This window comes from Labeo rohita, chromosome 22 (genome assembly GCF_022985175.1).
Source record: "Labeo rohita strain BAU-BD-2019 chromosome 22, IGBB_LRoh.1.0, whole genome shotgun sequence".
Lineage (NCBI taxonomy): Eukaryota > Metazoa > Chordata > Actinopteri > Cypriniformes > Cyprinidae > Labeo > Labeo rohita.
Window position 1 is genome coordinate 35398141 of NC_066890.1, and position 16093 is coordinate 35414233.

The following is a 16093-nucleotide window of genomic DNA, read 5'->3' on the forward strand; positions in this document are numbered from 1 at the left end:
TTAATTTTATGAAGCTATGGAAATACTTGTGCACAAAGAAAACAAAAATATTGACTTTATTTGACAATTTCTTCTGTTCTGTATCAGTCTGTTCTGTTTGATGCACTTTTACGACGCATGCCTTCATAACTACTTCAACTGTCTTTTGAAATATGGATATGGTTTATTGTTAACTAAAAATTTCAAAAGGTTAATAAAACATGATGTGAAATGTACTGTAAAGTAAAACTTTTATCTTACATAATGCAGTGCACTTTAAGAGCAGCTAAGTATTTTAAACAGTCCTTAAAGTGAAATAGCATTTTCATTAGTATTTGCTGCAAGTCGTTTTTTAAAAATACTCCAAAAAAAAAAAAAAAAAATTGACCAAAATGTTGTCAAATACATCCAAGGCTTTTAGAAGTTACCCAAAATGAGATTAAAAATTGCCATTTTTTGGAAGTGTTACGGTACTGCGCAGGAAAACCCAGTCTGGTCTCTTGAATTTTCACAAGACACAAAATGCGTACCAGTATTTACATTTCACTGCAGTTCTCAACAGAAATGTCCACTGAGTGGTGCTAAAAGAGTGTTCGGGTTTTTTTCCCCTGAAACAGACGAACGTACATATGGTATGTTTTATGTGACATTGGTTTTGTAGTTTCTGGAAACTGCAGTGATATGTACTAATTGGTACGTATTTCACATCTTGCGAAAATGTGCTCATAAGTACGTTTTTGTCATGAGATCAGGTTGGGAAAACCTTGTTAGCACTTTCAAGTTGCTATACCTCCAGTGAGGCTTTTTTCTGGAGTGATATCTTTCTTTTTGCTATCATAATAAGAAAAATATCACACCGCTACAAGGTTTAATTCTTGTAGGGACGTGTGGCATTTTCTTGTGAGCTGCTCAATACCCAGACAGTAACTGAGAGAGCCATGGGCCCTTGTCATATTCCTTGACAGGTCGCATAATGGGCCTATTGACAAACTGCCTGAGCTTCCCCTGGGCGGACGACACATGAGTGGTGGTGAGTCTGAAACTCTTTTAGGAAAAGAAGCGTCTGATAAACAGTGCTTCGACCTATTGAAGTCCAACATAGACATAAATGCCATGGTGACAGCTGCAGAGACGTGGGAGAAAAAACCTCTTTCAATTTAACAAGAGAGGAAATTAAAAAGAAGTAGAGTGTGAACGTATTAGAGGAAGCTGGTATAAACAACCGTACCTTCCCCGCCCCATTTTGACAGACCGCTACATCGCCAGAGGAAAGTAACTCTGACACCTGTAGTCTTGTGTGGAATGGTAATATGGACCAGCGGGCATTGCAAAGAATAGCATAACATGAGTAGCATGCTGAAAAATGTGACATTCCTATTGAAATTCTGGCTCAAGTTTGAGACACATTGAGATCTCTTCAAAAACTAGATGATTAAATTGGGGGTTTGTTGTTTGGAGAAAATTCTGAATCATGCAGATGTCTCAATTTGACCTAAGATTTGAGATATTTAAGATACTTGGTTTGTTTTGATGTGAACATCCGACACCAAATTGGGAAAACTGATTAAAAGGTTGTTCTTTCATAGCTCACAATGCATAATATTCTCAGTTATGATGAAAAAGTATCGACTTCGTCTTAGATGTTTCTCCTAAAACTCCCTAGGAGAAAATAATAGCATACAAGATAACTGTTGTTGAGTTCATTTTGAGATCTGACTTTTAATATTAAGATCTCCTCAGAAACTGTGTAAGATTACTAGGAGAAATGATGGATTGTGCACATCTTAATTTGATTTCCATTTTATCAGTTAGTTTTAACAGTTTAACAGATGGTTGAGATGTTTCAGATGTTTCTCCCTATAACAAATAACATTACACAATTGCTGAGTTTATTTTGAGATCTGATGTTTGATGTTGAGATCTCTTCAAAAAATATGTGAAATTGTTGGGACTTTTTATTCTTTGGAGAAAAGGTGAATTACGCAAACGTTTTAATTTGATCTCCATTATATTTCGTTGTGATGGCGAAACAACTGAGGTACTTTATTAAAGAGATTTGTTTTGTTATAGACAACTGGATACTTCATCCCATTGGGAAAATTGCTGAAAAATGTTGTTCTTTCATAGCTTATAACATGTAATATCCTCAAGTAATGTTCAGTTTAAGTATCTGCTTACTTAGATGTTTCTCCTAAAACTCCCTAGTGAAGTTAAACAAATTTTGAGTTCAGTTTGAGATCTCTTTAAAATCTGTGTGAGATTACTGGGGATTTTTATTCTTTGGAGAAAACTGTAAACTGTGCAAATGTCTCAATTTGGTCTCCATTTTAGCTTGTTGCTATGAAGGAGAAACAAGTGAAACGTCAAAGAGATTTATTTTGTTGTGGACAACAGACTTTTCATCCGATTGGGAAATTTTCTAAAAAAGGCTGTTCTTGTATAGCTTATAACGTGTAATATTCCCAAATAATGTTTGATTTAAGTATCGGCTTACTCAGATGTTTCTCAAAAAAAAACAAACTCTCTAGTGTACTTAATCAGTTGTTGAGTTCATTTTGAGATCTGACTTTTAATGTTGAGATCTCTTCAAAAACTGTAAGATTACTGAGACTTTTTATTCTTTGGAGAAACTGTAAAATCTGCAAATGTCTCAAATTGACCTCCATTTTATCTCATTGGAAACAAGGAGAAACAATTGAGACATCAAAGAGATTTATTTTGGTGTGGACAACTGACTCTTCATCCAATTGGGAAAAATTCTGAAAAAGGCTGTTCTTTCATAGCTTATGATGTGTAATATTCCCAAATAATGTTTGATTTAAGTATCGGCTTACTCAGATGTTACTCATAAAACGCTCTAGTGAACTTAATCAATTGTTGAGTTCATTTTAAGATCCGACTTTTAATGTTGAGATCTCTTCAAAAACTGTAAGATTACTGGGGCTTTTTATTCTTCGGAGAAAACTGTAAAATCTGCAAATGTCTCAATTTGACCCCCATTTTATCTCATTGGAAACAAGGAGAAACAATTGAGACATTAGAGATTTGTTTTGGTGTGGATACCTGACTCTTCATCCCATTGGGAAAATTTCTGAAAAAGGCTGTTCTTTCATAGCTTATAATGTGTAATATTCGGCTTAATCAGATGTTCATCCTAAAACTCCTGAGTGGACTTAATCAATTGTTGAGTGCATTTTGAGATCTGACTTTCGATGTTGAGATCTCTTCAAGAACTGTGTGAGATTACTGGAGCTTTTTATTCTTTGGAGAAACTGAAAATTATGCAAATGTCTCAATTTGATCTCCATTTTATCTCATTGCTGTATAGGAGAAACAATTGAGATATTAAAGAGATTTCCTTTGTTTTGGTGCGGAAAAGTGACACTTCATTCTATTAGGAAAATTATTGAAAAAGGTTGCTTTCATAGCTCACAACATTGTAATATTCTAAAGTAATGTTTGATTTAAGTATCAACTTTAACTCAAATGTTTCTCCTAAAACTCTCTAGTGAACTCAATCAATTTAGTGCATTTTGAGATCTGATTTTTGATGTTGACATCTCTTAAAAAAACTGTATGGTTACTGGGCTTTTTATTCTTTGGAGAAAAGGGTGAATGCAAATGTCTCAATTGGATCTTCATTGTATCTCTTTGCTGTGTGGGAGAAACAATTGAGATGTTAAAGAGATTTCTTTTGTTTTGTTGGACAACTGACACTTGAAGAAAATTACTGAAAAACAAAACAACAAAAACAAATGTTTTTTTTCATAACTCACAACTCATAGCATTCTCAGTTATGTTTCATTAAAGTTTCAGCTTGCCACAGATGTTTCTCCTAAAACTCCCTAGGAGAAATAATAAGAAATTAGACAACTGCTGAGTTCTGAGTTTTGATATTGAGACCTCTTCAAAAACTATGTGAAATAACTGGGGCTTTCATTCTTTGGAGAAAAAAGTGGACTATGCAAATCTCTCAATGTGATCTCCAGCTTATCTCATTGCTGTGAAGAAGCAGCAATTGAGATATTGTAGAAATTTCCTTTGTTTAGGTGTGGACAACTAACAATTTATCCCACTGGGAAAATTACCTACTCATAATATTCTCAGTTATGTCTCATTTAAGCATCAGCTTGCCACAGATGTTTCTCCTAAAACTTGTTAGGAAAGGAGCGTCCAAACTCGGTCCTGGAGGGCCTGTGTCCTGCAGAGTTACAATTAACTTCATCCCATAAGAAAATTATCCAAAATTTGTTCTTTTCAGTTATGCTTAATTTGAGAAGCTGTTTCTGAAAACTTGCTAAATCTGTCACAGTTGCTAAGATCGTCTCTGAAACTCTAGAAACATTATGTGTGAACCTCAGAAGTGCAAGCAAGCCTTATTTGAGTGTCATTGCTTTCAAGAAGAAACAACTGAGATGGCAACCATAAAAAAAAAAGCAAAATATAAGCCAAGTTCATACTAAAAATTTATTTGCAGAAATATCCTGAGCACAGTTTGAGATGTTGAGATCTCTTCTGAACTTCCTGAGGAGGTAGAATAGATTGGAGAATATGTCCAGAAGTTTCCATTTGCTCTCTAATTATTTTTTTATTATTATTATTCATTATGGTCTAGGACGGGGTCTCCAAACTCTGTCCTGGAGGGCTGGTGTCCTGCAGAGTTAGACCCACCTGGAAGTTCTAGTATGCCTAGTAAGACCTTGATTACATTGGGGTTGGAGCTAAACTCTGCAGGACAGCAGCCCTCCAGGGCCGAGTTTGGACACCACTGGTCTAGAAGCAAACAAGATATTAAAAAGCTTTTGTGTCATTTTTCTTTTTCAGGAGAACACACTTTGATTAAAGAGACAAATGGACCGTTGGGCTTCATCAAATGCAAGTACAATGAAGAGGCTCATTGCTGGCCTGCTCACTTTCTCACTTCGAAATGAAGCTAACCATACAAAGGCCCACAGCTACTCAATATGAATGAACCGTTGGGTAATTCCTCCATTATGTCACAAATCTGAGGCATTTACTGAAGCGCTTCATAATGGCTTTATAATGGAAATTATCGTCGTAATCGTCAGTCGTAAAAGTTAATAAATTTCAGCATATGCTCAGGGTTAGCTAATGTATGAGGTTAATGGCGTTTCTTCGGGAACGGGTGGAGCGTTCCGTAAATTTACCCCACAAAGCCGCGTTAACAGAACATCAGGCTGTCGCACCATAACCAGATCCAGATAATGAGTGTCGATTTCTCGGAAACGCAAGCCAGAGGTCTTCAAGCTGAGGAGAATCTCCATTAAGGCTGAAGTGCTTTGTCAGCCGAACTGTATTGCATCTTGCTTAACGAGATTAAGTGAATTTAGATCTATGGGAAGCACGTCCAGCTCTTGTTTCTGGGGAAATAAAATCTGTGAAATATTTGTAATACCTTGAGCAATCAAAGGAGCCAAACACAGGTTCTCTAGAGTCACAGCCTGTTAGATGTGTAATTCACTTTCACAGACTGGATTCAGACATCAGAAGCGTAATTAGTCACCTCTCTGAATGCTTTTTCTCTCTGTAGACGGCTTTTTCGGCACATCCTCTCCTTCCCTTTTTATCTCCCTTTCTTTCCATCTGGCTTCCCAGCGAGGTGGGACAGAATCCATTGAAAACAGATGTTCCCTCACCTAGCCAGCTATTTTCCAGCGCAGGAGCGATTCTTCCACACGACCTGATGTGCCCTTTCAAAACACTCGCACGCCAGCGATGCCAGTGCCGTGGTGAATGAGTTTGAGCATCCGCACGTTTTCCTACATGTCTTATAAGTGCCGATGTGATGGGCTGCCATGAGCCCCATTGGGTAGGTTCACTCTATTAGTGTAGTGATGATTTCGGGCCCCCACACGGAGCTCTCCGTGGAAGCCAATGATCCGTGACGGATAGGACGGTTCCTTCGCCTTGGTTCCTTGCCATTTTCAGCACAGCCCTGATTTCCCTACAGTAAACTCAGGACTTTGGGTCTCATCGGTGTAGAACTGTACATGTTGAAATGTCAAAAGATTGCATTTTGTTTAGATATAGCATAGTAAATAAATCTATACTGTATAATCTATACTATATGTTGTAATGTGCTTCAAATTTCGAATTGGATTATGGATAATCTGATGAGCCATAGTCAGAGCTGTTATTTAATAGTTATATACTTGTGGTAAACATAAAGCTGCCTTCAGTTAGGCTTAATAATTATCCTACTGCTGAAAAAGTGTATTATTATTGCAGCTTTCGATTAGACTTAGAAATTACATTATTCATTTAATTATATTACTTAAAATTATTGTTATTATTGTTATTATTATTAATATTTAGTTATTTTAATGTATTAAACTATAATACTATATAATGAAATAGGCACATATTTGTGACAAACATCAGACAGCCTTCAGTTAGACTTAGAATTGTGCATTAGTTTTAATAGTTAATAAATGAATTTATTTATTTATTTATACAGTAAAACAGGCTTGTAAAGTGTACTACTGTTGGGGAATATTTATTATTATTGTATTATTATTATTATTATTATTATTATTATTATTATTATTATTTATTATTATTTTGTTAGATAGTAAAATATGGAAATATTCATGGCAAACATACAGTACCATCAAGTCTTGTAAATTTTACTGCTGTTTGCAATTTTTTTTTTTATTATTATTATATTAAAAAATATTATTTTTAATAATTTTAGTAGTAGTAGTAGTAATAGAAGTAGTAGTTAAATGGTAAGATGCCAACCATACAGTAGCATTCAAGTAGGCTTGTAAATGTTACTACTGTTTAGAAAAAATTATTTATTTATTTATTTAAATAATAATAATTATTAATAATAATGATGTTGTTGTTATTTATTTATTTATTTATACATACATACAATTATTATATTATTATTGTTTTTTAAATAGTTATATAGTAAAATATGCACATATTTGCCCCAAACATGAGGCAGCCTTCAATTACACTTAGACATCAGTAATTTATTTAATTTAGTTATACTTAAAAGTTGTTTTTATAATTATTATTTTTATTATCATTATTTGAATTGTTATATAGTAAAATATGTACTTATTCATGCCAAACATACAGTAGCATTCAAGTAGTCATGTAAATTTGACTAATGTTAGGGGGGAAATGTATTTGCTTGTTTGTATGTTTGTGTGTTTGTGTTTGTTTATGCTTTAAAAAGCTCTCAAAAGCTGTTAAATATCCTAAAATATGCACACATTTTTGACTGAGCTGATATTATTAGTCATAGTAGCAGTAGTAGTAGTAGTAATAATAATAATAATAATAATATGCTAAAATATACTTGTAACATGAAACTATACAGCAATACCCTGGCTCTTTGGCAGCCAAGTTTGCACTAGGAAATGCCACTTTCTTCGGAACATGTAAACCTCTAGTATAAAGAGTTTGAGTTGTTGTTTTTGTTGTTGTGCGGTAGCTCTCTCAACTGAGATTGTGCCGCTAATCCAAAGCAAACAGAAGCTGTAATTAAAGTCCAATACTCTTCCTCACGGATGTAAAGAACTCACACAGCCAGAGCCATTCAGACAGGCAGAAATCTCCAGGAGAGTGAACACACACTGCTCTCTCTGACTGGATGTCAGCCAGCTGTCAATACCCATCTGCTGCTGGACTATACAGATGAATGAGGAGAGTCTATCAGGTTTCAGAGTTGAAGAGCAGTTCCAGCTCCTACTTTAAAGTGAGATAAATTTGGTTGACAAGGGTCACGTTGCATCCCTGACCATGTCAATTAGAGGTGTACATAAACTAATATTTAAAATAATGCCAACTTTAAATTTAGCAGATGCTCTTATCTAAAGCAACTTATGGATGTTGAACAGCGTGAACAATTTATCATAGGAGTCAACAATGTTACTAGTTTCAAGTGTTAGCTAGAGTACTACTCAATCTAAAGTAGAGAAAAGTTGTAAAAGTAAAATAAATTGTTGTTAATATAAAGAAGGACATAGTTTCATGATTGTGGTTAATTTAAACAATGTATCTTCAGCTGGTTCTTAAAGAGAAGGTTCTGGAAAGTGATTTTGTATCTTTTTGTGAAGAAAACACTAAATGCCATCTAGTTAAAGGGATGGTTCACCCAAAAATGAAAATTCTGTAATTAATTATGCACCCTCGTGTCTTTCCAAACCTGTAAGACCTTTGTTCATCTTCAGAACACAAGTTAATATATTTTAGATGAAATCGAAGAGCTTTGTGACCCTGCATAGACAGTAACACAACTGACACGTTCAAGGCCCAGAAAGGTAGTAAGGACATTGTTAAAATAGTCCGTGTCACATCAGTGGTTCAACTGTAATTTTATGAAGCTACGAGAATACTTTTTGTGCACAAATAAAACAAAAATAACATTTTGTTTTTCTCTTCTGTGTCAGTTTTTAGCATGTGTATCTTATTCCTAATCATATCTTAATTTGTGTTCTGAAGACGAATGAAGGTCTTACGGGTTTGGAACAACATGACAGTGAGTAATTAATGACAGAATTATCATTTTAGCGTGAACTATCCCTTTAACTGACTGTAATGTTGGTGTTAATGTAAAGAACATGCATTCCTAAAACGCGATTTTGCAGTAATGCGCAGAAGAAACATTTTTGCAGGGTTGCCAGATTTACACAACAAAACCCACACAGTTGCTACTCAAAACAAGCCCAATTGCGTTTCAGAGTGGGTCCCCAGGTAAAAATGTGCCTTCTAGGGGCTAAATATTGTGTTATCCGTGTCGCTTCAACCTGCAGACATAAAAACCAACCCACAGCAACAGTATTAAGCTTGCCCAATTACGCTGAAAAACCGCAGACTTGGCAACACTATGTTTTTGGTTCCCCAACCTTTAATTGAATTCTTAACAGAGCATTTTTTTTTTTAGTTTGAAGAAGATTTTCCCAACCTTCTGTGCAATTAAAAGGTTCCATGAATGTTAAAGTTTCTTTATGGAACCATAGATTACAATAAAGAACAATATTTTAATTCACAAACCAATATGCTAATCTGAACAACATTTAAATTTAAAAACACTGATTTCACTGAAGAATGCTTGCAGCGTTAATGACAAATATTTTCAAACTAAAACACCTACATGTTCAAAACGAACTTGTTTTCAGAAGCATGTTTAGTTCATTAATGTGCCACATTTCTGAGAAAAAACGAAAAATCAGGAGAAAATGTTTAACAGTTTTTTCTCCTCAGGACTTAATTAGTGAAAAGCGTAAATTTGAAACCATGGCGTTTCCCAAAACAATCTATGGTGGCAATTTCCGTCGTCACTAACGTAGTTCAACCATTCGGTGTTTCCCGAAACCATATTTCAAATCGCGTTGCGAACTTAAGTGGTTGGAACTACAGCTCTCGACTTGTGGTTAGATTCAGTTTCTTGTAAGACATACGGACTTAAATTATGCGATTGGGTACAATAAGCAAGCTAACGTGCAGTACAATCTATGTCTTCCATGTTATTTAAATATATAAATATTTTAATGTTTTTGCGCGTCCTCAATAACGCCGTTTTTGAAGAGTACGTACGTCCGTAAATGTCTGAGGGAACCCCGGAGTATAACGTGAGAGGGAACGCGCGGAAACTAAAAATAATAAATTAGTCATGAGGTGCCATGTTTTATACGGCATCTCAGAGATCTCGAATCAGTTAATTAGCAGAAGTTACTACTCGACGTCATTAACAACGTGGTTCAACTAAACTAAACTAAAGTGGTTCAACTGATGGAGATGCCACCGCGTTCGGGAAGCAGTCGTGACTATAGTTCGTTTCCACAACAGTGCATCGTACTATGGTGGTTATTCAACAAGTTACGTCGTTTTACAAGATATACACCTCAGAATAGTAATAGACCTGAATGTGAGTTTGTAGTGAATTGTGGAGGCTTTTCAAACAGGATCTAAGCCTGAAGATCAAGTTCACCCTTGAAAGCATCTTGACATATTCCAAAGGTAATGCTTCTTTTTCAAATCTAAATCTTGGATGGCTTTAAGGATGAGTACATTTCTAGCAAATTTTCCATTTTTGGTTAAACTCTTCCTTTAATCAGTAGAAAAATTCCATCACCTTCTGATCAAGGCTCTATGCTAAATTCTCAGCTGATTTTCGCATGTATGAATAATCCTCATTTTGAAACTTTTGACATTTGACCTCTTTTGATATTTTGTCAAGTCTGTTAAAGCTGGTACACGCATACATAATTTGAAACATATCAGTTCTTATTTTGTAAAAAATAAAACTGTGAGATGGTATGGTTTTGATCTTTTTGGAGATGGGAAGCTATGTAATGTGCACTGATAGATGCCATTTTAATCCTAGAAACATATATTTTAAAAAGTAAATGCTGTGTGTGTTTTCCTATTTTTGACTTTCAGAGAGTAGTAGCTTTTAAAGATACTGCAGAGCAGCCGAGGTTCATTTTTGGCGTGTCAGAGATAAGAATGAGTCAGGAAGACAAGACCTTTATCGGTTATAAAATAAGTGTTTCTGAGTCTCTGATGACTTCCAGTGACGATTTGTTTTCATTGTTGTAAGCAGTCACTTTTAGATACGAGATATACAGGAGGCAAACAGGCCAGTGTATTAAAATCGATGGCCGAACCTCTGTCAAGTTCAACGATAATGAAAACCTGGACATGTGTATTGAACCTCTTAATTTTTAATGACGAAGGAAAACCAAGAACACAGACTTCAAAAACCACACACAGAAAGGAAGAAAGACTGAAAGAGAGCTAAAAAATGAAGAACATAAAAAGAGGAAACATCATCCATAATATGTAATTAATAAATAATGTCATTATTTATTAATGGTTGTTCTTGCTCTACTCTTTTTTTTTTTTTTTTTTTTTTTGTCTGTGTGTGGCTTCACCTTTGCTGGAACTGAAGGTGCTTTTTTTTTACCCTGTCTCTTTTGTCTCTTTCTTTCATTTCTTTCTCTTCCTGTCTTTTATCTTTTTTTTCTCTCTCTCACCCTTTCTTCCCAAAGCTTTGCTCCTGGAGATGAACATGGTGTCCTTTTCACAGAAAGACTCGCTTTCTCTCCTTCTTAGCATGTTTCTCATCCAGCATTGAGGAGTCAGCAGCACATTTTTCAGTAGCACAACAGTAAATCAGCTTGTTTCAAAAGTTATAGTTTTTCAAGAAAATAAGCTGAATTTTACAAGAAGCACGGCCAAATGTTTTTTTCAATGTCATATTGCCGTACAGCTCAGTGTAACATATGGCATATTAAATTTGCAAATGAAAATGAGGCTTATCATTTTACTGTAATTAGTAGCGCTGAAAAATGTTGATTCATTTAGTGAGCTGGTTGATACGTATAACACATACTAAATTGTTTGTCTTTCTCAATTCTTTCTTTTATTTGCAGCTTTGGAAAGACTGATTCATTTGTTGATCCTGTCATATGTAGGCTACCGTTTAAATGTTGAATTCATTTTTGTAAATCTCTTCAGTGCTCCGTTCTCTACTTTATTTCTCTTAATTTCTTCTTCGTGTCTGTTAACACTTCATGTTAACGTCTGATTCAGTTTAGTGAATCACTGCATTCTAAAAGCTTCATTCCTGGCTTTGTTTGCTTTATTCTAGTGATTTAGTTCATTTTAAACAGTCCTCTTGTTCAAATGTCTGATTCTTTTTAGTGAATCGTTTCATTCTCTGCTTCAATTACTTTAATCTAATGATTCACTTTATTCTAGTGATTCACTTAAATCTCTGCTTCATTTGTTTTCTAGTGAATTTGCTCGTCTTAAACAATTCTCTTGTTTATATGTCTTTTCAAATGTCTGATTCATTTTAGTGAATCACTTCATTCTAAAAACTTCATTCTCTGCTTCAGTTGTTTTATTTTAGTGAACCAGTTAATCATAAACAGTTCTACAGTATTATTCACGTCTTTTTAAATGTTTGACTCATTTTAGTGAATCAGTTAATCCTAAACACTTTATTCTCTGCTCCCTTCTAGTGATTTTTTTTTATTTATTTATTTATTTTTTTAATTCAAGTTGGCTTTTTGTATATATTTGACAGTAGATTAACTACTTCACGAGTAGCTTGTATCATAGCAAGCTACATCTTCAAAATAATTTCCAACACCATTCCCATCTCACCTTCATGCAACTGGATGACACCCATCCAGTCTATCATTACCCAGCTTATTAAAGTGAGGTTAACCAAATGAAATCCAAACGCTCTCAACCGCAGGTGGAAGGCGAGAACCTTGACCACGGACGGAAGACGTGAGAAGTGAGACGTGAGGAGCCGGCGGGAAGGGAAAGCGGGGAGAGTAAATTAAAAGCCGCTAATCTGTAAGTCTAACAGCATGATCAGAGCACAGCATGCTGGGATTTTAAAAAACGATGAAACGGGAAATGGATCTCAGGCAAGAGAAGACCAAGATGAATTCTCAATGAGAAGGAGAAAGGGAACTCCAGAAGGTTAGTCATTAAATTCTACATGCACTTTGGAATTATGTGACATAGAGAAGTCTTGAATCGAAATACGTTATATCACTCTAATGTGTTATATTAATTGATCAAACACTGTTTTCTGTTTGACTTTCTGACCTATAGTAGCTGTTATCAATATTAATTGATTTTTTTTTAAGTATTTGTATAAGGATTCTATTTTTGGCATTAATACAGATAATAGCATTAATGTTTCTTAACTCATTAAATATTAATTAATCAGTAGTATTATTTATTCATGAATACAATTCAATTTCTATAAACACTTCCAAATAAATAACCACACTGTACATATCTATGAAAAAAAATCCCAATAACAATATTTTTGCAATTGCATTGTGCCGACATTCACATTTTCTGTTGGAAGTTGAACTATGAAAGAAGAAAAAAGAAGACATTTATCTTCACAAAGATGCCGCAGAAAGATGCAGATAAACACTCAGCCCACAGCTGACCACTATATCTGTGTGCAGACTGTATCAAAGTAGGTCTTTGCTGTTTGAACAGAGGACGGTGTCATTCTCCGTCCAAATGACCTCTGGGATTAATGCTTTAATCCCTGTAGTCTGGATTCCTATAATCCAGTCTCCAACACATGCCATTGTGCCCTTTAACCTTCCGAGAGATTACCACTGCATCTGTAAAATGCATTAATACTAATGTGTATGTATATTTAGCGTCTCTTGAGCTTTCTCAGCTATGTGGGGTTCATAAAACAGTCGCATTATGATATCTTCAACTTGGTTTTTCTGCATAGTGTATCATGATGGATCACCAAGCACTCGTCTTTGTGTTTTAGATGATACCGAGAATAATTACCTCACTTATCCAACTTTAATTCTTCGATCTCAAAGGAAATGCAACACATTAGCATTCTAGAGAAAATGGATGGTACAGAGATGGTAATCTCTGAGAGTTTGCAGACAACATTTTTCAGGTAGAAAGCCTTTGGTTTGTTAATACTTTTGAATTAGTAGATAAACTGTATTTTCACTTGATTTCTAAAGTTTCAAGTGGTTGGCAGTCTATTTGGTTACAGGAAACTTGTCCTTGAAAGTACAAGGAGAGCAAATGGAGACTTTTACTGAAGTCTCAGATTGGAAACAATGGAAATAAGACAAATATAAACTCAAGTCTCAAGACTCTTATTCTCATTAAAGGCCAAAGTATATTCACTATTCTACCTGAAATCTTATTCACACAGATTGCTTGTTGTGGTTAAAAACGAAAGATGTCAGAAGTGGAAGGAAAAAGCATCATGGGCAAGACGTGAGAGTCCTGTTTACATAGAAAAAGAATAGGAAAATGTGTGAACGGCCTGTTAGTGTATTACAATTTTGACTTATCAGTGCGTTTTTTAATGTCTAGGGAATTTTAGCAGAAACATAAGAGCAGTAGGTTATTCGTCAGTATTTGTACTCCATATTTACACAGTTTAAGGATTAATGTAAATTTTTAAACTACTTGAATATGTAGCACACAGATACAAGACTGTTAAATGAAGATTTACCAGACGTTAGTCACGACTCCAGTAGTCTTAGACATCTCAGCTGTGACTTAAACCAATGTAGCAGTCACATTATTCCCATTAAATGACAAATTTCCCGCTATTCTATCCGCATTCTTTTATGTTTTTAACATACGGCCAATACCGCCTTTATTTTAACGGCCGTTTGTAATTTAAACGCGCGAGGCTTCCGGTGTCAGTCATTTGTAGTTGTCTTACCTGTACACACGTCCATTATGTGCTTGATAAGGCAAACTGGTATTTGCTTTCATATTATTTAAACTTATTATCATAAACACTGATTTGCAGAGCAAATAGTTTTATTTGCCCTTTGTTATCCTGTTAGTTATTTACCTGTAGAGGCTAATGAACCGGAAGGTTTTGGAAGCTAATAATAGGCTTATCAGACAAATATTAGATTATTATATGAAGATTTGAAAAGCGTAACGTTACCCCGAAAAAAAATAGCCGTTACAGACGTTTAAACTTGATGTGTGCTTCAACGGTCGTGTGTAAAACTGGAGCGCGTCAGTGAGCGCTGTCCACATGTGTGCTGCTAAAATTCTCTCTCTCTCTCTCTCTCTCTCTCTCTCTCTCTCTCTCTCTCTCTCTCTCTCTCTCTCTCTCTCTCTCAAAACTCAACTGCTTTCCACAGATCGTATCATTCGGCTTACAGCGCGCAACCTCTCCACGCTGTGTCTGTAGGCTTGCACGCATTAGAACCCGCCAAGTCTCATTCCGACCTCAGTATCTTCTCGACTTCAGCTGGACGTGGACAGTTCGGAATATGAAGCATATCTGAAGACATCCAGGCAAACCCCGCCAAAAACTTAGTGTACGTAGAGTCTCGTGGGAAGAGCCTCACGTATGTTTTTAAGGGGAACTATGGGGGGAGTGTCTCATTCGATTCATCACTGGACAGACTAGCCGAAGAGCCGCTGGAGCCGATCCCGAACCGGACCCGAACTGGCTTTTTGGAGCTATTTTACGCTGGCTGGGAATATAGTGCAACTTGGATAAGCGTTATTGTGCGTTTGGAGAGGTGATGAAGGTGGTGCTGATGGACGCGCTGAGTTTCCACGCGTTCGCGCTCCTGTGCGCGCTACCCACCACACTGGCAGCAAATAACTGTGAGTATATTTACATATTATCATAATTTAAAAAAAAAAAAGCAGAAAGAAGAAAGAAATGTCATATAAATGTAAAAATAAAACATTTTAAATATATCTAAAATAAAGTCTCATTTCATGCATTTTAAATATTTTTAGATGAATGTAGTATTTTTACATTTTATATTTTAGAATACCTAATTAGTTTTTTTAAAATGTCAACATATATAGCCTATATGAATAGCTTAGTTTTACAGGCTAAATATTATGTTTTGTGTTTACATATGTCTGATGCGTCAAGTTTCAAAACTTTCAACAATTATATAGCTTATTAGTAGGAATAACGCTTACAGTAATAGCGTTTGTGAGAGGAATTTCCGAGTGATATACTAAAGTTTCACGTTGCTGGCACGATTCTAATTTTGGAAGCATTTTATAGCTGTCAAAATAATGATAATGCACATGCGATGTTTTATGATGCTTTTGTACAAATGAATTTGTTATTCATGCATCTCTGTGGGCAATGCGTTTAATTAAATGCATATTTAAGATGCTGCGACTGTCAAAACAGTCTATGCAACATTCAAAACAAGCCTTTATGAAGTCCAGGAAGCAAATGTATGACACACGATTCTGATAATTAAAGACTTAGGAGTTATAAATAAGTTACTCAATAAATCTATGTCTATATTGATCAGTAAAACCTAGGCACGGACTTCTGTTGTCCACTTCAGAGTGATTTCTGACCGCTAGGCGGCGCTGTTTTCCCATATAGATCAAACTGTAATTCCATTGACATCTAAATGAGTCAGCGCCGTATTCAAGGGCCCTACACATACCATCAGTGGCACTTATGAAGATTTATGTAATTCGTAGGAGGACATTACTTAAAAGAAAAGTTCGAACTAGATGACTTGGGAATAATTGCAATCGCAATTTAAAAGCCTATAATTTCACAGTTTTGGACATTTGTGGTGCATTGCAGGTT

The 16093-nt window shown here is 35.4% G+C and overlaps 1 protein-coding gene across 1 annotated transcript in view; it reads left to right on the forward strand.

Annotated features, from left to right (window-relative positions):
- The first annotated feature begins 14676 nt into the window (after positions 1 to 14676).
- The window catches only part of cntnap5b (contactin associated protein family member 5b), a 95784-nt gene continuing 94367 nt past the window's right edge, over positions 14677 to 16093 (forward strand). Inside the window, exon 1 of the mRNA XM_051095051.1 lies at positions 14677 to 15126. Coding sequence (XP_050951008.1) covers positions 15042 to 15126 — 85 coding nt within the window. The 5' untranslated portion in view covers positions 14677 to 15041. The remainder of the gene's footprint in view (positions 15127 to 16093) is intronic.